The 24,953-nt window shown below is 44.6% G+C and overlaps 2 protein-coding genes across 10 annotated transcripts in view; one reads left to right on the forward strand and one right to left on the reverse strand.

Moving 5' to 3' along the window:
* The window catches only part of LOC147114029 (5-phosphohydroxy-L-lysine phospho-lyase-like), a 71,514-nt gene extending 55,935 nt beyond the window's left edge, over nt 1-15,579 (forward strand). For 6 of the 7 annotated variants that reach the window (XM_085995552.1, XM_085995554.1, XM_085995550.1 and 3 more), the window contains 2 exons: nt 11,146-11,276; nt 12,928-13,016. In XM_085995552.1, coding sequence (XP_085851678.1) covers nt 11,146-11,276; nt 12,928-13,001 — 205 coding nt within the window. In that variant the 3' untranslated portion in view covers nt 13,002-13,016. Of the gene's footprint in view, nt 1-11,145; nt 11,277-12,927 lie in introns of all 7 variants that reach the window. The other variant, XM_085995548.1, reaches the window with a different exon arrangement.
* A 471-nt stretch (nt 15,580-16,050) lies between these two features.
* LOC147114030 (heterogeneous nuclear ribonucleoprotein A/B-like) lies at nt 16,051-23,233 on the reverse strand. Of its 3 annotated transcripts, XM_085995555.1 has the most exons (8): nt 22,906-23,230; nt 22,243-22,411; nt 20,316-20,474; nt 19,417-19,548; nt 19,222-19,330; nt 18,955-19,128; nt 18,580-18,671; nt 16,051-16,516 (listed from the first exon to the last, which is right to left on the reverse strand). In XM_085995555.1, exons 1-7 carry the CDS (start codon nt 23,073-23,075, stop codon nt 18,598-18,600), a joined length of 987 nt encoding a protein of 328 aa, XP_085851681.1. In that variant the 5' UTR covers nt 23,076-23,230; the 3' UTR covers nt 16,051-16,516; nt 18,580-18,597. The 3 variants fall into 3 exon arrangements, with proteins under 3 accessions (XP_085851681.1, XP_085851682.1, XP_085851683.1); XM_085995556.1 differs by lacking the exon at nt 18,580-18,671 and having other exon boundaries at nt 22,906-23,233; XM_085995557.1 differs by lacking the exon at nt 18,955-19,128 and having other exon boundaries at nt 22,906-23,232.
* Between the last annotated feature and the right edge of the window lie 1,720 nt (nt 23,234-24,953).

The following is a 24,953-nucleotide window of genomic DNA, read 5'->3' on the forward strand; positions in this document are numbered from 1 at the left end:
AAATCTGCTTATGGGCATAAGTTTCTTCTGGTGTTGCTTCATTTGTTTTGAGCTCCTGGGCCTGGAGGATTTGAAAAAGGTTGCTACCTTATTGGTGAATTTAGATTAACGGGGGCAGCCTTTTCCCACAAATTAGGAAACCGCCTTACCAATCCTCTGGACTTGGGAAGTTCAAAATGCTGCAACCGATAGCAGAAGAAACATCATCTTCAGACAGAAAGCATCAGGGGAGATCAGAGGAGGAAAGATCCCAGAGGTGGCAGTGGAGCTAGCAGTGAAGATTGCAGGCGAGGAGAAGAGCGCAGAGGTGGCAGAGACCACATCAAAAAGTCATGGCAGTACATGCAGTGGAGAACACCAGACCAGGCATTGTGGACAGTGCTGCAGCAGACAAGATTGAGCAGTGGTGGAACAAGCCATACCACATTAGGAAGTGCAAAACACCAAATGAAGCCAGAATATAGAGAACAAGGAGCAAACATCGACCAAAAAAGTAAATGCGGTGCAAGCATCCTGTCAATTTAAAGTTATAGGCCTGGAAATTTGGCCACGTAGTGCCCATTTTCGGGAGCTAAGTGGCCTACTAAATCCCCAATATAGTGGGCTGAAAGTGCGCCACCCACCATATTTGTAGAGGAGGTCGCGTTGGCGGCAGGAGCACAAGCATGCAGCATTTTAAGTGGAAGGTAATGTATTCTGCACTTCTTGCAGGAGCAGTTTTCCATTTTGGACTGTCCCACACTTCTGTTTATGCTGCCCTGGAAACTTCTCATAAGATGTTGTATCATGGTGGGATCCACTGACGGAGCTGTCCACTGACGGAGCTGACCACTGACGGAGCTGTCCATATTGGACAGAATGGTCGCCATGCCCTGCGCAAAGCCTTGAGACAAGTTGGAGCTGGACTCCTCCAATGTGCGCAAGCTCTTTGGCAGGCTGCCCAGTGCACCAAGCATTTCCCAGTGTGTGTCTATGAGCCTTCTTCGGTAGCCTGGGCATTCAAAGTCCGCACTGTAGTCTTCAACAACAGAACTAGTATGCGACCATGCCCTCCAGCGAGCTGGCACCTGTGGCGTTCTATCCTCCTGTCCTAGCTCTTGTACCCGGTGAGTCACCACGTGCAGATTCCCTCCTCTAGCCCAGCATCTAAAGTCAGAGTGGTGCCATTACCGGAGTTGGGGCTTACGAGAGTCTGATCAAGTGATAGTGCATCTTCACGAACAGTGTGCTGCTCTTCTTCCACTGGCTGTGGGGCATTGACATTATTGGCAGTTGACATGCAAGAAAGGGACAAAGGTTAGCTTTTTGTGTGAGGGAGAGCAGAAAGAAGTGGGCGTTGAAAGCATCTGCAGCCAGAAGTGGGTATTGAAAGCATCTGCAGCTTGTCATGCACAAATGTGTGAGATGAGGAAGAAGTCAGAAGAGACAAAGAGGATTAGGTATAAAGAACCCCAGCGTCGACTGCCACGGCCTTCTCTCTGCCCCTTCCCATTATAGTCAGGATGTCTCTTCAAAGGGGGTGAGGGTGTGCAGATGGGTACTTCCTCCTCCGGTGGCTGCCTGTTGTAATGTGTGACTTTCTCCTGCAAGAAAGAGTGAAGTGTGTTAGTGAGAGTCTTGTCAGGAGTTTGAAGAATTTAGCTGACAGTATGTGAGTTGTGGATAAGTGAGGATTGTAATAGTAGTGAGTATATGAGCATGATGGTTTGTGAAGTGTGTTGCAGTGATTGCAGGACAATGGAGGTTAGTGGGTGGGGCAGTGTTGAAAGCACTGTTGGTGTTATCATTAATGAGGGATGCAGCCATGATTAGAAATGCTGCTGGTATTGACATCCTCAGCTATCTTCTTTCACTGCCTCATGAGTAGATACAACAACAAAAACATCCCAATGCACTTCACAGGAGCATTATCAAACAAAATGTGACACCGAGCCACATAAGGAGATATTAGGACAGGTGACGAGGTAGGTTTGAAGGAGGAGAGAGAGATGGAGAGGCTGAGGGTGGGAATTCCAGACCTTAGGGCGATAGAAGTAGGCAGTCTTGGTGATGGAGTGGATATGTGGTCGGAAGCTCATCTCGGGTTCAAGAAGGATGCCAAAGTTGTGAACGGTCTGGTTCAGCCTCAGACCGTGACCAAGGAGAGGGATGGAGTCGGTGGCTAGGGAGTGGAGTTTGTGGCGGAGATGAAGACAATGGCTTTGGTCTTCCCAATATTTAGTTGGAGGAAGTTTCTGCTCATCCAGAACTGGATGTTGAGCAAGCTGCTTGACAAATTGGAGACAGTGGAAAGGTTGAGAGAGATGGTGGTGAAGTAGAGCTGGGTATTGTTAGCGTACATGTGGAACCTGACGTCGTGTTTTCAGACAATGTCGCCGAGGGGCAGCATGTAGATGAGAAATAGGAGGTGCTAAGAATAGATCCTTGGGGGACTCGAGAGGTAACGGTGCGGGAGCAGGAAGAGAAGCTATTACAGGTGATTCTCTGACTACGACTGAATAGATAAGAATGGAACCAGGCGAGGGCCATCCCGCCCAGTTGGGTGATGGAGGAGAGGTGTTGGAGGAGGATGGTGTGGTCAACCATGTCAAAGGTTGCAGACAGGTTGAGAAGGATGAGGCGGGATAGTTTACCATGGTCACAGTCACGTAGGATGTCATGTGTGACTGATATGGGCTGTTTCAGTGTGGTTGGAGGGGTTCAAACGTGGAGTTGCGGGTAAGGTGGGCACGGATTTGGGGGGCGACAACACATTCAAGGACTTTGGAGAGGAAAGGGAAGTTGGAGATGGGGCGGTAGATTGTAAGGACAGATGGGTGCTGGGGTGAGTTTTTTGAGGAGGGTGGTGATGACAGCAGATTTGAAGGGGCGGGGGACAATACCTGAGGAGAGAGAACCGTTAACAATATCAGCTAGTATGGGGGCCAGGAAGGGAAGCAGTTTGGAATGGGGTTGAGGGAGCAGGAGGTGGGTCTCATGGACGAGGAGCTCGGAGAGGGCATGAGGGGGGATGGGAGAGAAACTAGAGAAAGATGCGAGTTCAGGGCTAGGGCAGGAGGGAACCTGGAGGGCCTACATCAAGGCCTCCAGTGCAGCATCAGGGAACCTTAGTTCCCGTTCACTCCCCCCTTCGGCCATTTCTTCCAGAACTTGTTGCAGTTTTTGCAGCCAGAATGCGCCTCCCCTTTAAGAGATGCTGGCAGCCTTTAAGCAGTGTCTTCAGCTCCTGATATCCGCCTTTCTCCAATAGGCGTGCAGCCAATGAATAGCACAGTAGCACTAGCTGCACGCACCAATCATTCTAATGAGCACACAGCGCAGATACTGCCTGCTGCCTGCAAGGGTACTAACTGGTGCGCGTAGTCTGCCCCACCACCCAACCACCTGTTTTAGGGCATGATCTGATTTCTAGGCCATTGAGTGTCAGTGGGGAGCAGCACAAACCATATTCCCAACATACACAATTCCTGTGATGTTTAGAAGCATTTTGCTTAAGTGCTTGTCATGCAAGAAATTGAAAACGACGTCTCATACACCACCCACTTGCTAGTTATGGTGCATGGATCTGAACCACCTGCCTCAAAAGGCTGGACATTCTTGCATTTAGCCACCCTTTAGGGGGAACCTTATTTTGCATCTGACAGTGCTATCTAATGGTGTAAATTGTCTATAACCCTGTCTGCTCCAAGCTGACTCCACCATGTCTACATGTCAACTCAATCCCACCAAAGAACCTCTCTGACTTTAACTATGGACTCTCTCAAATAATCTCCATCCCATTACAATCAAGACATAGCTATCCTAATCTCCCATGTCTATTCTCTTGGTCCCTTCTCTCCTGTCTCCTCCCCTTCCTGCCACCCAATCATGCTCCTTTCATTTCTCCTCCCCCAGATACTTTGGCCCCCATCCCTATCCCACCCCTTCATTATTCGTTTATCTTTTTGCTCCATCGTCCCATGCTTCAATCCCCCTTGGATAAACCTCCGTCTTGTTTCACTCACAGCTACCCTCTTGGACTCTGCCAGCGGTTCAACAATCTCCATATCTCCTTCCACATTGTCCATTCACTCACGAACAAGGCCCTTGCCATATATAACCTTTATTGTGGATGATTGTATTGACATCCTGGCTTTAATGGAAACTTGGCTGACAAGTGACAATACCTTGACACTTATTGAAGCCTCCCACCTGACTATAATTTCCACCACCTGCCCCTCCTAAATCGTCATGGTGATGTTGTGGCCCTTATCACCAAATCACACCATGAGCTCTCCCCCCTACTCCTCTTCTACCCTTTTCACCTCCTTTAAAATCTTTGTTCTCTACCATCCACTCAAATCCCACCCAGAGTTTCTCACCGAGATATCCTCACTCCTTTCCTCCCTCAGCCTCAATGCCTCATCCTCTGTGATTTCCGTCTCCACCTTAACTCACCTTGCCCCCTCTTCTGTGATTTCACTGCCATCCTGTCTTCCCTTAACCTCTCCCTCCAAATGAACTCTCCCACCCATATTGGCAGCCACCACCTCGACCATGTCATTTCACGTGGCCTCTCTACTCCCATTGTCTCGATCACAAAACCATTTCTGATCACTTCCTTGTATCCCTCACCACTCATATCCCCATTCCAATTCCACTTCCTTCTGCGCTGCCCTGGAAAAAACTCTCCCCCAAATGACTTACAGCTGCACTTTCAAGCTCCCAGCTGTCCGCCCTTTGACATAAAGCACTAGCAAGCTCTCCTCTGAGGAAACCACTCACTAAACCAGGATCATCCTGGAATGCAAAGATAACCCCCATAGCTTCTTTTCTCTGCTACAAACCATCTCCTTAAACCCCTGTTCCCTGCCCCCACTGCCTAAAACCTTCAAGTGTGAGCTCATGGACTTCTTTATCAATAAAATTGAGACCATTCATTCAGCTGCCTCTCCTGCTCTCTCAACCTCATTCCCACTAAACTGTTGCCACCCAACTTCCCTTTTTAGAACCCATGCTAGCTGACTTTGTAAATGATTCCCTCTCCTCGGGTACTGTCCCCCCCCCCCCCGTTCAAAACTACATTGGCTTGCGGTCCCTCAATACCTTTGATTTAACATTCTCATCCTCATGTTCAAATTGCTTCATAGTCTTGCCCCCTCCCTATCCCTGTAACCTCTTCCAGCCCTACAACCCTCTGAGAACTCTGTTCCTCCAACTCTGGTCTCCTATGCATCCCCCAATCCGTTCACCCACCATTGGCAATCAAATCAAAATCAAATCAAATCAACTTTTATTGTCATTGTTAGTGCACAAGTGCAGTACAACGAAATGTAGGCTTGCGGCTCCCGAGAGTGTACAATTTGGATTAGGACACTTAAACATTTCAACATACATTTGTACATATATATTAGCATAAATATGATCATAATAAAGTGCATCGGCAGATGTGCAGGCTTTAGTGTTTATTTGTGGAGTTCAGTAGGATGACAGCCCTGGGAAAGAAGCTGTTCCTAAATCTGGTCGTACGGGTGCGAATGCATCTGTAGCGTCTTCCAGATGGTAGGAGGGCGAACAGACTGTGGCTGGGGTGGGTAGGGTCTTTGATGATGGTCCGTGCCCTCCGTAGGCAGCGTTTCTGATATATATGTTCTATGGTCGGTAGCCGGGTGCCGGTAATGCGTTGGGCAGTTTTGACTACCCGCTGCAGGGCTTTCAGCTATCTAGCTCTAAGCTCTGCAATTCATTTCTTAAACCTCTCAGCCTCTCTTTTCTCCTTTTAAGACCCTCCTTAAATCCTATCTATTTGACTAAGCTTTTAGTCACTCCTCCTCCTAATAGCTCCTTCTTTGGTGTGATGATTAACAGACCTTTCACTGGGTGTAATATATGGTATCTACTGTGCTTTGGTTTATTTAATGAACTGAACTGTAGCCTAGGTATCTGCGCTCCTCTAATTCTGCTTAACCATTGGTGGCCATGTCTTCAGCTGCCTAGGCCCTAAGCTCTAGAATTCCCTGCTTAAAACCTCTCCGCCTCGCTACCTCTCTTTCCTCCTTTAAGACGCTCCTTAAAACCTACCTCTTTGACCAAGCTTTTGGTCACCTGCCCTAATTTCTCCTTATGTGGCTTGGTGTCATTTTTTGTCTTATACTCCTGTGCAGCACCTTGGGACGTTTTACTACTTTTATAGGTGCTATATAAATACAAGTTGTTGTGGTAGGTGTGCAGTCATAATTTTTACTACAATATATACTACTAGCTGAAGTGCCCGGCGGTGCCGAGGCTTTTTCGAGGGCATGTTGTTGTTGGAAGAGAGAGAGAGAGCGAGCGACTGGGGGGAAGAGAGAGAGCGACTGGGGGGAAGAGAGAGAGGGAAGGGAGGGGGAGGGCGGGCGGGGGGAGGGGAGGGGGGAAGGAAGGGAGGGCAGGGAAGGAAGGGAGGGGGGGAAGGGAGGGCAGGGGACGGGAAGGGAGGAAGGGAGGGCGGGGAAGAGGGGGAGGGAGGGCGGGGGGGAGGAGGGGCGGGAAAGGGCGGGGGAGGGGAGATGGAGGGCGGGGGGGGAAGGGAGGGCGGCGGGCGCCCCCCCCCGAGGGTCGCGGCCCCCGAGGGTCGCGACCCCCCCCCCCCCCCGAGGTGAAGACCGCCGATTGCGCGCGCAGCAGGAGACGCGGCGTCTCTCTCGGCCGGCGGGCCCGGTTGCCATGGCAACCGTGACGCTGACCAAGCCCGAGAGAGAGACGCCGCGTCTCAGCTGCTCCTGCTGCGCGCGCGGCCCCCCCCCCCCCCCCCGAGGGTCGCGGCCGCCGATTGCGGCTGTGCGAGACGTCCGGCGGGCCCGGTTGCCAGGGTAACGCTGGACGCTCAGCAAGCCCCGGCAGAGACGTCTCAGCTCCTGCTGCGCGCACACCCTAGCGGCGCTGGGCTGAGGCTCGGCCCTCCAGCCTTCGAGTGGGGCCGGGAGGTGCCTAGCTCGGGCGCGGGTGCGGAGGAGACGCCGAGGCTTCTAGGCCTACCTGGAAAAACGGGGAAAGGTAGGAAAATTAATGAGATTAGATAAGTTAATTACTTTCTAAATCATTTTTTTTTAAAACAATATGTGTTTTAAAAGCAACGTTTTTTTTTTAAGACGCAGAAAGCGGGAAAAAGAAAGGAAAAGTTTGGAATCAAGATGGCGGCGACTCACCTCGGTTCAGAACGATAAAACCCGGCCACACGTGCACCGATTGGCCCGGCGGCACACGCCAGCAACCCGGCGTACGATTGGTCGAGCTCGAGGTCACTCTGTCGCTAATGAGCGGATAATGAGATGCTAATGAGCGGAATGTTGAAGGTTTTTGGGATACCGCGGGCGCAATTTTAGCCCGGCCGAAACGTAAATACGCTTAAAACCGTCTCGGAAGCGTAAGCTTTCTTTGGAGGTAACGCGCGCGTAGGTACGCCCTGTAACTTTCGAGTGCATACCCGCAACGCACACGCGATGACAGACAGATAGACAGAATGACAGAAGTACCGATTTATATATATATATAGATTTGGACTGGTAATTCTGACAATATCCTTGCAAACCCATTTACAAGCCTACTTCAAATTTCAATCAATGCCTGTTGAGAAAGGCAAGTCTGGTGGATTTACTCATTGCTTCCCAAACACGTCAACCCTAATCTACACGTCTCCATACTCTCCACATTATCATCTATATACATTTATATATTAAAAATCTTATGTCTGCGTACATTTCCTATGTTAATTTTTTCATTATAAATTCTTATCTCCACATTTATAATGGAAACTTCTGATGGTAAAATGACACCCTCCTACAAGTGGTAGCCCTCTACCACATCTAAAGAAAGACTTGCATTTATATAGCATCTTTCACGACCTCAAGATGTCCCAATGCTTTACAGGCAATTAAGTACTTTTGCAGTCTAGACACTGTTGTAATGTAGGAAATCTACGGCAGTAATGCATAATTATAATGTAATTTCCATTATAAATGTGGACAAAGAAATATGACTTTAAAAACAGGGACTGAATTATATATGTGCACCCTGGATTAATAATCTCCAATGGTATAAGTCCACCAAAGACTGCACTTAGGCTGGGAAATTCCTCGCAGTTGCTGTATATGTGTAAACCGGGTTTCTGCTGTATTTCCGGCAGACCAAGAGCAGCTCCAAGAAATTTCCTTGGGAGATTGACTAGTATGATGTACAGGCTTCCAACTACAAATAAAATAGTCAGATTTTTTAGAATCATAGAATGGTTACTGCACAGAAGGAGGCCATTCGGCCCGTCGAGCCCGTGACAGCTCTCTGCAAGAGCACTTCAGCTAGTCCCACTTCCCCGCCCTTTCCCCGTAGCCCTGCAATTTTTTTTCCTTCAGGTACTTATCCAACACCCTTTTGAAAGCCACGATTGAATCTGCCTCCACCACTCTCAGGCAGTGCATTTCAGATTCAAACCACTCGCTGCGTAAAAAGGTTTTTCCTCATGTCGCCTTTGGTTCTTCTGCCAATCGCCTTAAATCTGTGTTGTCTGGTTCTCGACCCTTCCGCCAACGGGAACAGTTTCTCTCTATCTACTCTGTCTCGACCCCTCATGATTTTGAACACCTCTATCAAATCTCCTCTCAACCTTCTCTGCTCTTAACTGTGTATCAGAGTTGCTGGGACAAAACTTTAGCAAAATGATCGTTGCATTGATGACCCAAAGTACGATATATTATATACTCTGTTAAACTGCTTTTAGAAATACATCTTCTCTCTTGGGCAGTCCCTTGGAACCGAGGATGACTTGCTTCCACATTAAAAATGAGTTCTCAGGTGACTGATGTGTCCACCTATTGTCTCTGTCACAGGTGGGGCAGATGGAGGTTGAAGGGGCGGGTGGGTGGGGTGCTTGGGTTGACTTACACTCATTCCACTGTTTGCGCTTGGCTTCCGCTTGCTCCCGGCGAAGAGACTCGAGGTGTTTGGCGCCTTCCCGGATGCTTCTCCTCCACTTTGAGCCGTCTTGGGCCAGGGATTCCCAGGTGTCGGTGGGGATATTGCACTTTTTCAAGGAGGCTTTGAGGGTGTCCTTGAAGCGTTTCCTCTGTCCACCTGGGGCTCTCTTGCCATGTCGGAGCTCTGAGTAGAGCGCTTGTTTTGGGAGTCTCGTATTGGGCATGCGGACGATGTAGCCTGTCCATTGGAGCTGATCGAGTGTGGTCAAAGCTTCGATGCTGGGGATGTTGGCCTGAGCGAGAACACTGATGTTGGTGCGCCTATCCTGCCAATGGATTGGCAGGATCTTGCGGAGGCAGCGTTGGTGGTACTTCTCCAGTGCTTTGAGGTGCCTGCTGTACATGGTCCATGTAGGGCTTTCTTAGCAGGGTCTTTGAGTGCTCCATCGTTGATTTTCCTGCGGCATTGTTTCTCTTGCCACTGCTGTTTGGGGCTACATTGATGGAGATGACAGAGCGGATTAGGCGGTGGTCTGTCCAGCAGTCATCCGCTCCTGTCATGGTGTGGGTGATGCGGACATCCTTGAGGTCCCTTGCTCGGACGATGACAGTGCTTGGAGCGAGGGTGTTGCCATGAAGCCTTGTACTTGTCTCTCTGCCAGAACAAGGTGTTGGTTATGACAAGGCCATGTTCTAAGCATTTCGTCAGGAGGAGGGTACCGTTGGAGTTGGCTTTCCCTACCCTCTCTGCCGATCACAGCTCCCCAGAGGTCTGTGTCCTTTCCAACTCTGGCATTAAAGTCACCAAGGAGGATGTCGCCCGTTGGGACTCGGGACAGGGATTGTTCGAGGCTGGAGTAGAATTCCTCTTTGGCCTCGTCTGTGGCTTCCAGTGTTGGGGTGTACGCACTGATGACCGTGGCGCACTGGTTCTGGGCTAGGGTGAGCCCAAGAGTCATTTGTTTATTCCACAAGGGGAGTCTCTGAGACGCCCAACTAGCTAATTTTTTATGGTGCAGCCTACACCATGGAGGCGGCGTTCTTCAGGTTTGCCTTTCCAGAAGAAGGTGTAACCACCGCCTTGCTCTTTGAGCTGGCCTTTCCCTGCCCAGCGGGTCTTGCTTAGGGCGGCGATGTCTATGTCAACATCTGAGCTCCGAGGCAACTGTTGGGGTTGTCCATGAGGGTCCTGACGTCCCAGGTCCTGAACTTCATTTTAAAGGGTGGAAGATACCTGTGCGTGAATTATTTTATCGTGGGGTGGCCGTTGCACACGTTGCTACCACACGGGCTTAACAGAGCTAGGTCTTGGTCCAATAGCAAGGGGATCCAAGACGATTGGAGACCAGGTTCTGCTTTTAGAAATATATACGTAGCAGTTGTAACACGGCAACAGGCCATTCGGCCCAATCAGTCCATGTCAGCATTTACCCTCCACACGAGCAAACAGTTCTAATCACATTTACCCATCATGTTCCCATATCTGTGGAGAGAGAAACAGAGTTAATGTTTCAGGTCAGTGTCCTTTTGTTAGAACTGGCAAAAGTTGGAGAATAACTGGTTTTAAGCAAGTACAGAGGCAGGGAGAAAGAACAAAAGGGAAGGTCTGTTCTAGAGTGGAAGGCAGGAGAGATTAAATGTCAAAAGGGATGATGGTGTGAGCAAAAGGGAGTAGTAATGGGACTAGTAAAGAAACAAAAGATGGGTCTAGATGAGCTGTAAATGCTAACAGCAGAATCATTACCAGCACTTGCTGTCCGAAAAAAATGGGAGAAGTGGTTATGATCACAATTGTCGAACTCAATGTTGTGTCCGCAAGGCTGTACGTGCCTAATCGAAACAGGATATGCTGTACTTCAAGCTTCCATTGAGCTTCATTAGAACATTGTAGGAGGCAAAGGACAGAGAGGTCAGAGTGGGAGTGAGGCAGAGAATTAAAATGGCAAACAACCGGAAGTTCAGGGTCATGCCTGCAGACTGAACGGAGGTGTTCAGCAAAGCGATCACCAATGTTAATTTTTTTCAGGGTGCGCGGCTCCTTTTAAGGGGCTGCGCGGCCCATTCAATTTCGCACATGCGCAAAACTTTACATTGAAAAAGCTGGTCCCGGGCTGTGTGGGACCAGCTGTGCACCTTATTGGGAACGTTGGTGATCACCCAATCCGTTTAACCACTTTTCATTCATATACAATTTAATTTTGTTCCTTTCACCCGTTAGGTTGAAGAAGGAATTTATCTTACTTAGCACTGATGGACCAGATAGAAATGTCCTCAAATTCAAGCCCCCAATGTGCTTTACCACTGAGGATGCTCAATTTCTTGTTGAAAAAGTTGACAGAATACTTACTGGTAAGTGTTTGAATAAACTGAATAAAAAATAACCAGTTACATTCTCGTAGCAGTTAATGATTTTTTTTTAAATTGAGCAGGCCATAGCATTTTGACAACTGCCCGTTCAATGCTTTGTATTGCTGTTACCTTTTATAAGATCTTCAAACTGAAAACAAATGGCATAAAAAGGATAGGATTACTTAGAATGAAAAGTGCAGTTTACAGCGTCTAAATATTTACTATTCAAAAAATAAATCAAACATCAATTCAAAGAATTGCATCACTTTTCATGGTTTGTTTTGGCCACAGATCTAGTAACCTGTGTAGATTTGCAGCTGTAAGCCTATCCACCAAGTAGTGTATACAAACTTTGTTGTAAAAGAGCACGATGATAAAATATGAAGTTTAAAATACAAAATGAAACTTGCTATGATTTCCTGAAATATGTCCCAAATTTTTATTTAGGTCATCAAATTTTTTCTAAAGTAATTTGCTCATTAGTCTACAGGTACAATTCTCACTTTGGGAATATTCTGGATTAAAATATGTTCAAATTTTGGACAAGCCCAAATGCATTTCAGTGTCAACTTCACTCACTTTCCTCAAAGCCAGCTGGTTGTGGATTCAAATCCTACACCAGGACTCAAGCATATAAATCTATACACTTCAGTGTAGTACTGAACTGCTGCATTGTAGGGATGCCATCTTTCAGATGAAATATTAAACCAAGGCCCTGTCTGCCTATGTAGGTGGGTGTTAAATAACCCATGACACTTGTACAATGAGCCAGGAGGTGCCCTAACCAATATTCATCCCTGCACCAACACAACCATACATCTCATTATTTGTAAGACATTGCTGTATACAAAACTGGTTGCTGCATTAACCTACAAAAAAAGTATCAACTACACTCCAAAGTAATTAATTGGCTGTGAAGGGCTTTAAGACATCCTGCAGAAATGAACGGTGCTATATAAATGCAAGTACCCCAAACCAACCACCTTTTTCTAAGGGGGCTATCAGTTTAACAAATTGGACCGCAGCCATTTCAGGATTTCCTTTGGCAACCAAATAGACTATACCTTAATGGCAGCATTGATTTTACCCTCTACCACCTTAAACATCCACTCCCTCCACCACCGGCGTACCGGGGCTGTAGTGTGTACCATCTACAAGATGCACTGCAACTCCCAAACCCGTGACCTCTTCCACCTAGAAGGACAAGGGCAGCAGACGCATGGGAACACCACCACCTCCAAGTCACACATCATCCTGACTTAGAAGTATATCGCCGATCCTTCATCGTCGCTGGGTCAAAATCCTAGAACTCCCTCCCTAACAGCACTGTAGGAGTACCTTCACCACACAGACTGCAGCGGTTCAAGAAGGTGGCTCACCACCACCTTTCTAAGGGCAATTAGGGATGGGCAATAAATGCTGGCTTTGCCAGTGACGCCCACATCCCATAAAAACGAAAAAAAAAATATATTCTTGAATAGATTGAGATATAAGTATTAAGAAAAGCTGCCTCCCCACTGCCTCAGGCCACTGGATATGTAGAAAGCTATATTTGGACCCAGGTGGGTGTTGCGAGAAATGGAACATTGTCCTTTTGACTTGCCGCACAGCAATATTTGAGGTTATGATTTCTTGAATATTTTTATCATAGAAATGGAGACAAGAATGACTGACAACATGCAAGACTGGAGTGAATTAGCGCTATGTGAGGTTATGATTTCTTGAATATTTTTATCATAGAAATGGAGACGAGAATGACTGACACATGCAAGACTGGAGTGAATTAGAGCGATTGAAGGTATGGAGGCAAGACAGAACTAAACATCAGCTGATGAAGTTACAACACGGAAACAGGCGATTTGGCCCCATCAGTCCATAATGGTGTTTTCCATATATGCGAGTTCTAATCACATTTACCCACCCGGTTCCCCTATCCCTTCAATCCCATATCCCACTTAATTCTGACAAAAGTTTTGTTTCATCACTAACCCTGAAAATGAATTTCACATTCTCAACTCTTGTGTAATGTATTTTCTTCTTCCCTCGGTTCTAAATTTCATACGTTTTTGTTCTTGACTCTATAGCCCCTTGTTTTTGACCCAACTATGAGTGTCTATCTCCCCTGTCCCAACCTTTCATGGTTTTAAAAACCATCACATCATCCTGTAATCTGCATTGTTTTAACAAACAAGACTCAATATTGCCAAGTCTCTGGGCTAGAAATTCAGTGCATTTGCACCTCTCATTAACGCCCCCTCCCTCTCATTAGCACCCCCTCTCGCTACAGCTTTTCGTCCGGCCATGGCAAAACTAATGACTCCAGCTAAATTCAGCGGGAGTTTAGCAGTGGTGGTAGCGCCCTGCTAGCAGTGACATCACCGCGCCTGCAAAATTGGCCCGCACCCCTGAATCTGCGCCAGGCAATGACAGCGACTGATTCAGGGGGGCGGGAACGGAGCAGCAGGAGGCTCACAGGGCGCTAACTAAAGGGGAGGTGGCAGCCGGAGGGGAAAGAAATAAGCCGGACCCTTGCGTCTTTGAACGCGGGGTCCCTGCGTCGATCTGGCAGCCCGGCACTTGTGCCAGGCTGCTGGCATGGCACCCTGCTCCCCAGTGGTCCAAGTAGGGCCCTGTAGAGTTGTGGGCTTGGGCCCTCCCCTTTAATGAGGGGAAGAGCCCTTCCATGTGGCAGCGCTACGTGGCCCAGTGCGTAGCGCTGCAGAATGCACTGCCCCAATATTCAAGGTTGGCACTCCAAGAAGTGGAGTGCTTGAATTAGCGCTCCATCTCCCTCTTGAGGCACTAAAACTGAAGTTAGCGATCACCGGCGCTATTTTCTGCCAGCTGCTATATTTAGCGCCCAGGCGATGTTAGCAACCCAAAATAGTCGCTAACAAATTTTCCCCTCTATTTCTTCATCCCAGGCAGCAATGTAAGTGAATGGAATGCTAAAATTTTCCTTCTCCTATTCTGCAACCCAGTATTAATTTTGTAAGAAATGGGAGCAGGTGTAGGCCATTTGGCCCCTCAAACCTGCTCTGCTATGCAATAAGATCATGGCTGATCTGATCTTGGCCTCACATCCACTTTCCTGCCCACTCCCCATAACCCTCGACTCCCCTGTAGCTCAAATATCTGTCTTATCTCTGCTTTGAATTTATTCAGTGACTCCACAGCTCTCTGGAGTAGAGGATTCCAAAGATTCATGACCCTTTGAGAAAAAATTCCTCATCTGTTTTAAATGGGCGACCCCTTATTCTGAAACTATGCCTAGTTCTAGATTCCCCCACCAGGGAAAACATCCTCCCTGCATCTACCCAGTCAAGCCCCCTCAGCAGCTTGTTTCAATATCACACCTCATTCATTTAAACTCCAATTTTTGGAGTATCGGCCCCAACCTTTCTTCATAAGACAACCTCTTCATCTCAGGAATTAACCGAGTGAACCTTCTCTGAACTACTTAAAAAGCAAGTATATGCCTCCTTAAATAAGGAAACCAAAACAGCACAGTACTCCAGGTGTGGTTTCACCAGCACCCTGTACAGTTGTAGCAAGACTGCCCTACTTTTTTATTCCATCCCCCTTGCAATAAAGGCCAACATTCCATTTGCCTCCCTAATTACTTGCTGTACCTACATCCTTTTTGTGTTTCATGTACAAGGAACCCCCAGATCCCTCTACTGCAGCATTTTGTACTCACGCTATTTAAATCATTTGCTTTATTCTTCCTACCAGTGGATAACCCCTCATTTTCCCACATTATACTCCATCTGCTAAATTTTTGCCCACTCACTTAGCCTATGTCCTTTTGCAGACTCTTTGTCTTCCTCAAAACTTGCTTTCCCACCGATCCTTATATCAGCAAATTTGGCTACAGTACACTTGGTCCGTCCATCCAAGTCATTAATATAGATTATATAAATAGTGGCACCCCACTAGTTAGTTTGCCAACCTGAAAATGATCCCTTTATCCCGATTGGCTAACTAACAGAAAACAATCCTCTATCTATGCTAATATATTACTCCCAACCCCGTGAGCTCTTACCTTTTGCAGTAACCTTTTATATGGCACCTTATCGAATGCCTTCTGGAAATCCAAATACACTACGTCTACTGGTTCCACTTTATCCAGGCTGCTCGTTACATCCTCAAAGAACACTAGTAAATTTGTCAAACACGATTTCCCTTTCATACAATCAAGCAAGTCAACATGGTTTTATTATGATTTTCTAAATGTCCTGCTATTCTGTATTTGGCAGATGAGTGTAATCAGCTAGCAGAAAATAAATGTGGAGTAGGTGTTTTTTGACCATTAGGATTCTTTAATAGCTGCATAAAAAGCAGCCCATTAAGCATTCAGCTCCTGATTTTCTATATGTTAAGGAGCTAGTTTTGCACTCCTGATTTCCCATTAGAAAACAGACAAAGGTATCTCACCACATGTTAGCTTGGGAAATTGATTCTGTAGTACAAAGCATGATCAGGATAAAGTAAAAAGATTCCAACTTTTTTTTAAAAAGTATTAAAACAGCAGCTGCCTTAAAGTAACTTGATAGATCTGCAGTCACCTCTGTAGACAAGCCATATTTAAATAACTTTAAACAGGAACATACAAAAAATAGTGTATTATATAAAAATCAAACTTTTCCCATAGATTATGAATGGAGCTCTCATTTTTAAAAGAATGACAATCTTGTACAAGCATACACTAGATAATGCTTTAGCAGATCACCCATTAAATATTGACATGTAAAAGTACTAACTCAGAAAACAATGCCTTTGATTTTTTTTAATTTACATACATTGGCAGTAACAACCCATTTTGGTCTCATTACAAAACCAAAAGTAAACTGAAATCTGAATACAAACAGAATTCATTCAACACAAAATACACAAAAAAAGGAACTTTTATTTCAGGAACTTGGACTGCACCAATAAACAAGTCATTGATGCAAATCCAGTAATTTTATATGTAAAATACAAACTTACATAATACATTATCAGTGTCCATTAGGTACCAAAAAGTACAGTAAAAACCACTTCCATCACAGGAAATGTACGACACGAAAAAGACAGACTACAAAATAAAAAGTTGGAAAGTGACAGGCTTCCCTAAAACGATCTGTTCTGTACATTTGGGGAGTCATCCAGAATGAAAAACAATTCAAAGAAATATTAGTCCCTAAGTGCAACACAGCTGCGTTTAGAGGACCCATGTAAGTTTTTGCCAAGCTGATGACCTGAAAAAGTACCAAAAAAATCTATTAGTGTCCTCAAATAACAAAACCTCTCTTTTAATAGAAACATATGCAACAAATTGAGCTACATATATAGCAGAATACCTCAAGGTTTGTAGCCACATTTGCTTTGGTCATTTGCTTGCCTTCAGTATAATGAAAGTCAACTAGATAGTTAATTTTCCCAAAGTCATAAATATATTTGCTATCTACCTAAATTGAAATATTAACCCTTCCTTCAACACTAAAGCTAGGAAAGTATTGAACATTTTAATGCTGATAATGGAACACTGTTCTAAGTTTCTATATTGCAAGGTATAAAAATATTTTCCCCAAGTTAACTAATTAACAGCACAGTAAATGGCAAATACTGCAACTTGGTCTAAATTAACCATTATAGAACCTGCTAAAATATTTAGCACATTTGGACCTGGACACCAGGTTGGAAGACACCATGCCAGAGAGCACAGCCACCTTGGGTGCAATGTGTGGATCCAAGTGTAGCCTGCATGAGGTTCCTCTTACTAAAATGTTAAAGGACTATATTTTTATGTAGGCTGCAGTATTTAGTTCAACTCTACATTAGGTAAAACAAATATCTATACTTTAGCATATTATTATTTGTATACATTTTCCAGATTATCACAACTGTTTCACTTTCAGGAGTCTTTTAAAGTTCAACTTGAAACTCTTGCTATGGATGTTAGTCTGATAAATTGAATTTCTCTCAGAATATACACATTTATAAAGCTCGATTTATTACCAATCCTGAATACACTGACATGTTGATTAGCTAATCTCAAAACATCTGCAATGGTTTATCAAATCACAGTACATCTCCACTAATAGCTTGGGTTTTGAGTTTACCCATGGGTAAGAAAAAACAAATTGGAGGGGGGTGGGTCTAAGAGTCAATATTGGCAAACAAACTTGGTCCAAATACTTGAAATGACCAGGGTTACTCATATTTCTGTACTTCCTACTTGCAATCTGATCTGATTCAACACACTGTTGCTTTATCTTTCTGTGGATGACATAGTTGATATGGCCCACAGCAAGGTCTGTTCTTCAGAAGTCCATTTCTATGGAGTTTTGTATTGCCAAACAGCCAAAGACAGATCTTTCTCTCATTGCTCAGGGGATCATAAGTCCAATTAATTTTACATGAAGTTTATTTACTGTTAATCCTCGTGACATTCCCCAGATTTTACAGAAAATGTGATGTCCCTCATCCAAAAGTTTTATAACTTAATTGTACAAAACAGATCGGAATACAAAACAGTAACAAGTCCAAGTTACTATCTAGAAGTTGCCACAGAAGTAGCATGATTTCCACTGAAAATTGGGTTCAACCCTATTTCTCATCCTGCTCCATTTCATTCAGTGCACATTACAGGAACACAGCAATCAAAGTGTGCTGTTTACTTGCTATAAAACTAGGTAGTCATGTGTTTTGGCCATCAAAACACAGGTGCTGCTGGGCAGTGTTAGGCAAGCCAGCACATGCAACGGAATACTGGCTGGACCATGAAACTGGGCAACTACAGGGCATGAATGCTGAGAGCGCATTTAGTTCATACCATCCTGAAATCAGAATGTAAAAGTAAAAAAAATGAACTGAGCAAACATTTAAAAAATTTATAGTATATAATTTTGACAATATTATGATGCAGCTTTTTGCTACCATTACACAATACTAGTCATTACCTTATTTTACAGCAGCCATAACAGGATTGGATTTTCAAGAAAATTTATAAAGAATTGCACATCGCAAACTAACTTCTAATTTGGACTATTTATTCTCCTCACCCCCAGTATGTTCTGTAGAGGCACCCAGTGTATCTTGAGGTGCTCTAAACACCTGTGAAGTACAGTCTTTCCTTACTCCCCTTGTCCAGCTTCAAGCGAGTTTCAAGAACACAATTTTTAAAAATAAAATGCACTGAAGAAAATCATACTGCCCTAGGTCTGATCCCACTACACTGTGATTTCAGTCATCTGAAGGATAAACATTTTCAATACCTAGTCTCATTACATTTTTTTTTTTTAAACTGGTATCGACATACCTGCATTCACATTCCATTTTAATACGGTTTGTAACCACCTTGGTGAGCTGCCCCACGTCTTGGTGCTTTCCCATAGTTACCATTACTCTGATCTGGATGAAAACAAGCTTATAGTTAAATTGCTGCTCTCTAAAGTTTGATACACAAAATGCTGTCTTTCTACTGAAACGAGACCAGTAACAAAACTGAGGCCAATTCCAGAATGTCACTTATGTGATGAAATCGGTTAGTGCTAGAGTGAATAATTAACTTGGTATTTAATGAGGCCATTTCCAGCCATCAAGCATCTAAAACATTAAAACTGCACCAGTTTTTGCAATGCTTAAGCCTCAATCCCCACAAGCCTTGCTTCAGTACAGCAATGAACATACTTACTGTAGTCATATCCTTGTCCATATCCACCATAGTAACCACTATTGTAGTTATAGCCAGTATAATCATAGCCTCCATATGCACCATAGCCACTCTGACCGCTGTAACTGTAACTGCTGCCATAGCTTGGATTCCAGTAATTATTGCTGTATCCTTGACTCCAGTTCTGACTTTGACCTTAAATTTAGCAAGACATACAGGTAAGCACTAAAAAACCATTCCACAGATGGTTTTTTTCCTCATTTTAAGAGCTATAAATACACAACTCACCACCTCCACGGCCACCACCTCTGCCTCTTCCTGTGAAGCTACCTCCTCTGCCTCCCCACTGCTGTTGCTGTTGATAAACTTCTTTAGGCTGAGCCACTTTGATTTCACACTGTTTCAAAAAAACAAAAACATTAGTGTACAAAATTTCACACACCACTTTCACAACTAAAGTAACCAAATTCCACAGTCCACTACCTTGCTACTGCCAACATCATGGTACTTCTTCTCCAAAATCTTTTTCACTGGTTCTTCCTCTTTAAATGAGATGAAACAAAATCCTCTCCTCTTGTTGGTCTTGCTATCCATTGGAAGTTCAATTGATTCCACCTAGATAAAAATGCAAATGAAGTTTACAATGAGGGCAAAGCTGGCATTTCACTAAATCAATTTGAACATACTCCCACAAATATGGGGGGGGAAAAAAATCAAAAAAAGTGTATATAGAAGATATGTTATCTGCAATTAATCACACCATAGTCTCTGAATTCACAGACCCTAGACTTCAGATCTACCCATCTTAAGCTTTCTCTCCAATAGAGAAATGTGACTGCTTTTTAGTATAGTCAACTATTGCCCGTTATATATAAACCTTTATATTCCAACTGAGGCTTGCCAACGAAGCCCAAGTTCAGACGATGCAGAGCCAGTATATTTTAAAAAAAATTCCATTCCATTCAAACTCAGATCTCCAGGACGCAATTTACCTAATTGTAACATTTACCATGACATCAAATTATTCATTAGAATACACCACAACTACTTATTAAAAAGTTTAGAATTCATTGTGGTACACTCCTGTCACTTTCAGTCACAGTCCTAAGTTATATGTATATATACTGCCAGGTTAACCAGTCTCAGCACCATAATAGGCACACTAGTTCTCCCTCACAATCCTGACTTACAGGAAAGGGCCAGGAGAAATTCATAAACCCCAATCATTCCAAGGCCAGGATTAGGCTCATCTGCAAATCCCCAGCTAATAGCCTATTACCCTGCCACACCACCTCTGGGTCAAATTGTTTTGCCTTTAAGACGATCTCAAATAATGTTAAGTGTTTTAATATACCTCACATCTGCTCTCAGAAAATACCAACCTCCCCAAAGGCTCCAAAGTACTCTCTGATCTTATCCTCTGGGGTATCTGGATGAAGACCTCCGACAAAGATTTTCTTTACAGGTTCTTTCTTCATGGCCATTGCTCTTTTAGGATCAACCACTCTACCGTCCAATTTATGTTCTTTTTGTTCCAACACCTATACCAAAAAAAAACTTTTTACAAAAGAGATTCATTCAAAAGGACCTTCAATGCAGAATTGTGTATATTTAGTTTCATTAGTGACTGTTTTAATTGACGCTCAAAGAAAAATGTATTTTGTTACAGCTCACAAATCACTGGCTGCAGGCAATACATAAGATGCAATCTTGTAAGGATAGTACAATGGGTGTGAATTGTGTAAATAGCCAATCAAATTTAATCAAAATGTCCATGCAACCCGATGCCAGCTAAAATAGAAAATTGGCCCGATTCATACTGTCTCCATCCCATTATTTGCAGATAGTGTTAGACGAAGTAGGCTCATGTGGGGCATAAACACCAGCACAGACCACTTGGGCCAAATAGCCTGTTACTTTGCTGTAAATGGCTACCCATTTGATGAAAATAATAAATCAAACCTTCTGTAAATAGTTCTAATGTATAATTTGAAAGGAGTTCAGATTGTACAGGAAGCCCATCTTACCAAGTCTAATCAAGGACTGGTAAAAAGAGATGTTCAGCAGGGAAGGCAGGCCAGATTGATGTTACAGCAAGTAAGCCTCGGTTTAAAGTCTATATTTAGAGAGAGAAACATGGCATCTTGTGCATCAAGGAGGCCAGTAGAGGATGTTATACTTTATACTGTTATTCACCTCTTATGCAAGTATAACTGTATTTTGATTCAAAGCATGAGTCTCAGTTTGGTAATTAGTGTGTATTCGGTGCATCTTCCGAAGAGTACACTGAAAAGATGGACACCAAGCTTGCATACAGTTAAAGGCTTCTTGGCCATGACCCCAGGTCTCAGTAGCACCATCCTAAATATTTGGCAAAAAAGACACAGGCCTGTATGGGACTCGAGGTCCACATTGAAGAGTGGCCAGTGAAACTGAAATCCAGACAGAGAAATTTTGAAGAATTACAGAAGCAGTTAAAATCTGCTGCATCACAGTCCTACACCGAATTTCTCAAAAAAAGTCAGGCAACTTTGTAAATTTTCTACTAGAGAAAATTTGACAATGCCTGGAGTATCCTTTTCATTCCAGGGATTCAAATTTGAAGCAATCTTCATACTCTATAAACTATCCTCCCTTTCCCTTTTAATTTCCCTTCACAATAGGTAAAGGTTAGGGCAGCAATTTAGCACCAATCTGTGAATCACAAACAATCTTAAAATCAGATTTAGACCATATAGCAGTGAAATCACTCTCCCAAAAGGTGGAGGACAGTGTGTCAAATTGAAATTTAAAACATCAACAGTTAGGGACGGGTATCAATGGACATGGAACAAAGGTGGGTACATTGAGCTAATGTACAGATCAGCCATGATCAAATTGAATTGCCTGCTGCCGTTCTCAAGGTGATAAGTTTGATTTTGGCCCATTATAAACTATGCAAATGCAGTCTGACCATGCCACTGTACAGTATCAGCATAGCTTCTGGAGATATGAACTCAACTGATTTGGCGATGTAACACAGCATCCTACTTGTTTATTGCCACCTCACTGACACTTAACTAAAGTGCCCGTTTGCTTCCTTTTGGTAACTTCTATGCCAAGTATGCCTCCAATTATTACTTCCACCAATATTCGTCACTGATACAAAATCTGATTGTACCACTATCTTCTCCTCCACCCCCACCAATCTAGCTTTCTTTTGCCGTCCAATTTCACTTTTAAATTCAGAATTACATATACCCACCCCCCACCACAACCGGGTAGTTGGAATAAACGCAGACTGCCGCCAAAAACCCTTCTCCACCTTACCCTATCGGCGCATGATGAATCTCTGAAGAGGATAAATCCAAACCCCCTCGACCTTCCGGTTGCGGGATCCATCTTAATTGTACAATCCACAACATCGCCAAATTTGGAAAAATAATCTTTCAGGTCCTTTTTACTCGTATCCCAGCTCAAACCTCCGACGAACATTTTGCTGTTGGAAAGGAGAGAAAAGACGACCTTTTGTTACCCAGTCCTACTCCCCTCCCCCAGCCCAAAAAAAGCACATGGCGCCAACAAAGATGCAGCAGCGTGAACAAAGAAACCGCGGCAGAGCGGCCAGCAATCGGCGGTGCGAGGCCTGCTCCCTAATCCTGCCGCCAGGCTAGCTGGTTACACAAAGGCGGAACCCCAGGCCTTTTCTGGTAGTTTTTTCGACCAGAAAATAAGCTCTCGCGGCACTAATGCAAGAAATGCGATCGCGCGAACACCGCACTGAAGGGATAAAGACGGCAGTGGTAACTGGCGGCCGAAGGCAGCATGGACAGGATGCTCCGACCGAGCTGCGCTGCAGGGCCGCATGCGGATCCGCAGGCTGCTGTCCGGCCCACCAAATTGGCGCCTTTAACTTTGCCGGAATGTTACGTTGGGCCCTACCGGCAGGCGGACGCACCGGGAAGGGGCGCCGCTTGGCCTCTGCATCCTTACCCGGCGTCTTCTTCGTTTTTACTGGCGTTGATTTTCGAGCCCTCACTCTCGGCGCCTGGCTGAGGCTCTGCACCGTCCGCCACCATTTCCCCGCCGGCAGCCTGGCCCTCTGCTCCTTCGAAGTGCCCGTTCTCGGATCCCTCCACGTACTGCTGCTCGGCGTCGGCCATTTTGAGTTTCGTTTACGTCGGAATTAAAATGAAGTGAAAATGTTTAAAAATGGTGCCGCCTATTTTATTTTCTTTAAAAAGGGATCAAGCCTCGCAATGGCGCGGCTTCTGACTATGGATTCCGCTCGGTGGCAAGCGTGCGGCCTTTTATATAGCGGCCGACGAGCGGCACCACGCAGTAACGGCGCCTCTCATTGGTGCTACCGTTATCCCGTAAATATCCCGCCTTCTTATTCGCTAAAGAATTGTGCCCGCCTCCGCGAACGCTCCAGGCTCCTGAATAAAGTTTTTTTCCTGTTTGAATCTAATTTTCTTACTGAATAAGTATCGCACAATGCGCACTCACAGAATCAGGGTATTTGTATTGCAGAGATGTTTCCACTAAACAAATTTTCTGTTATAAATTCAAGTGTAAAATCTCATTTTTCACTGATTTTAGTGCAATATATTCCTCGTGAACTCTGTTGCTCTCTCCTTTAAATGTTGCCCACTGCTCCATTTCTTCGTCAATATTTTTCTCTGGTTTACCTTCTTAGCTCCTCCATAGTTGGCTCATTCCCTCATTAGTTGGCTTTTTTCTAATTATTACTTTGAGCAAGATATTGATAGTACAAAGACCAATCATTCTCTTAAACCATATACAGTACTGTATTGTGCTCACTATTCCCGAGATGTTCTCCCACATTTACTTGTCTTATTTGCTCTGGTTCATATCCCATTACGAGGTCTAGCAGTCCTTCCTCCCAAATTGAGCTTCTTGCACGTTAGGTCCAAAAGGAGTTTTATGGGCACTGCAAAAAAAAACATCCTTTTCTCCCCTTTTACTTCTCCATGCAGTAGGAGTTCACAGAGGTTTCACAGACTGGCAGAAAGTGGGAAACGGTGTCCCACATAGATCCATGCTGGGACCACTGATGGTCACCATATGCATACTTGGAGGTATGATGTCACTACCAAATTGGAGGGGTGTGTAAAATTATCATGGATTTAAGAAACGAGGAAGAGAAAAAAGGGGGAACTATAGGTCAGTTAGCCTGATGTCAGTAGTAGGCAAAATGCTAGAATCAATTATTAGGGACGTGGGAACAGCACACTTAGAAAATCATAATAAAATCATGCTGACTCTGTCTAATTATATGAAAGGGAAATCGTGTTTGAGTTTTTCAAAGATGTAACTAGTAGGATGGATAAGGGGGAACCAGTGGATGTAGTGTATTTGGATTTTCAAAAACCAATCGATAAGGTGTCACACAAGACAGAAAACAGTAAGTAGGAATAAATGGGACTTTTTCAGGTTTGCAGGCTGTAACTAGTGGGGTACTGCAAGGATCAATGCTTGGGCCTCAGCTATTTACAATCTATATTAATGACTTAGATGAAGGGACTGAGTGTACTGTATCCAAGTTTGCTGATGATACAAAGTTAGGTGGGAAAGTAAGCTGTGAGGAGGACGCAAAGTGATTTGGACAGGTTGACTGAGTGGGCAAGAACATGGCAAATGGAATACAATATGGGGAAGTGTGGTTATCCACTTTGATAGGAAAAACAAAAAAGCAGAATAAAAAAGCAGAATATTTTTTGAATGGTGAGAGACTGGGAAATGTTTGCATTCAGAGGGACCCGGGTGTCCTTGTATATGAATCACAGAAAGTTAACATGCAGATACAGCAAGCAATTAGGAAAGCAAATGGTATGTTAGCTTTTGTTACAAAGGGTTTAGAGTATAAAGGTAAAGAAGTCTTACTACAATTATACAGGGCATTGGTGAGGCCACACCTGGAGTACAGTTCTGGTCTTCTTAACCAAGGAAAGACATACTTGCCTTAGAGTGCAGCAAAGGTTCACTAGACTGGTTCCTGGGATGAGGGGATTGCCCGA

Source organism: Somniosus microcephalus, chromosome 8 (genome assembly GCF_052327205.1).
Source record: "Somniosus microcephalus isolate GS21.2 chromosome 8, FLI_Smic_1.0, whole genome shotgun sequence".
NCBI classification, from domain to species: domain Eukaryota; kingdom Metazoa; phylum Chordata; class Chondrichthyes; order Squaliformes; family Somniosidae; genus Somniosus; species Somniosus microcephalus.

Bases quoted from the DNA above. Each gene is read 5' to 3' on its own strand.
- LOC147114030 (XM_085995555.1), bottom strand. From the start codon at position 23,075: ATGGCCGACGCCGAGCAGCAGTACGTGGAGGGATCCGAGAACGGGCAC. The intron at 19,549-20,315 runs GTTGGTATTTTC...ATTTTTATCTAG, and splicing joins ACTTTGGAGCCTTTGGGGAG to GTGGAATCAATTGAACTTCC. The intron at 19,129-19,221 runs GTGAGTTGTGTA...GCTAAATTTAAG, and splicing joins AGGTGGTGGCCGTGGAGGTG to GTCAAAGTCAGAACTGGAGT.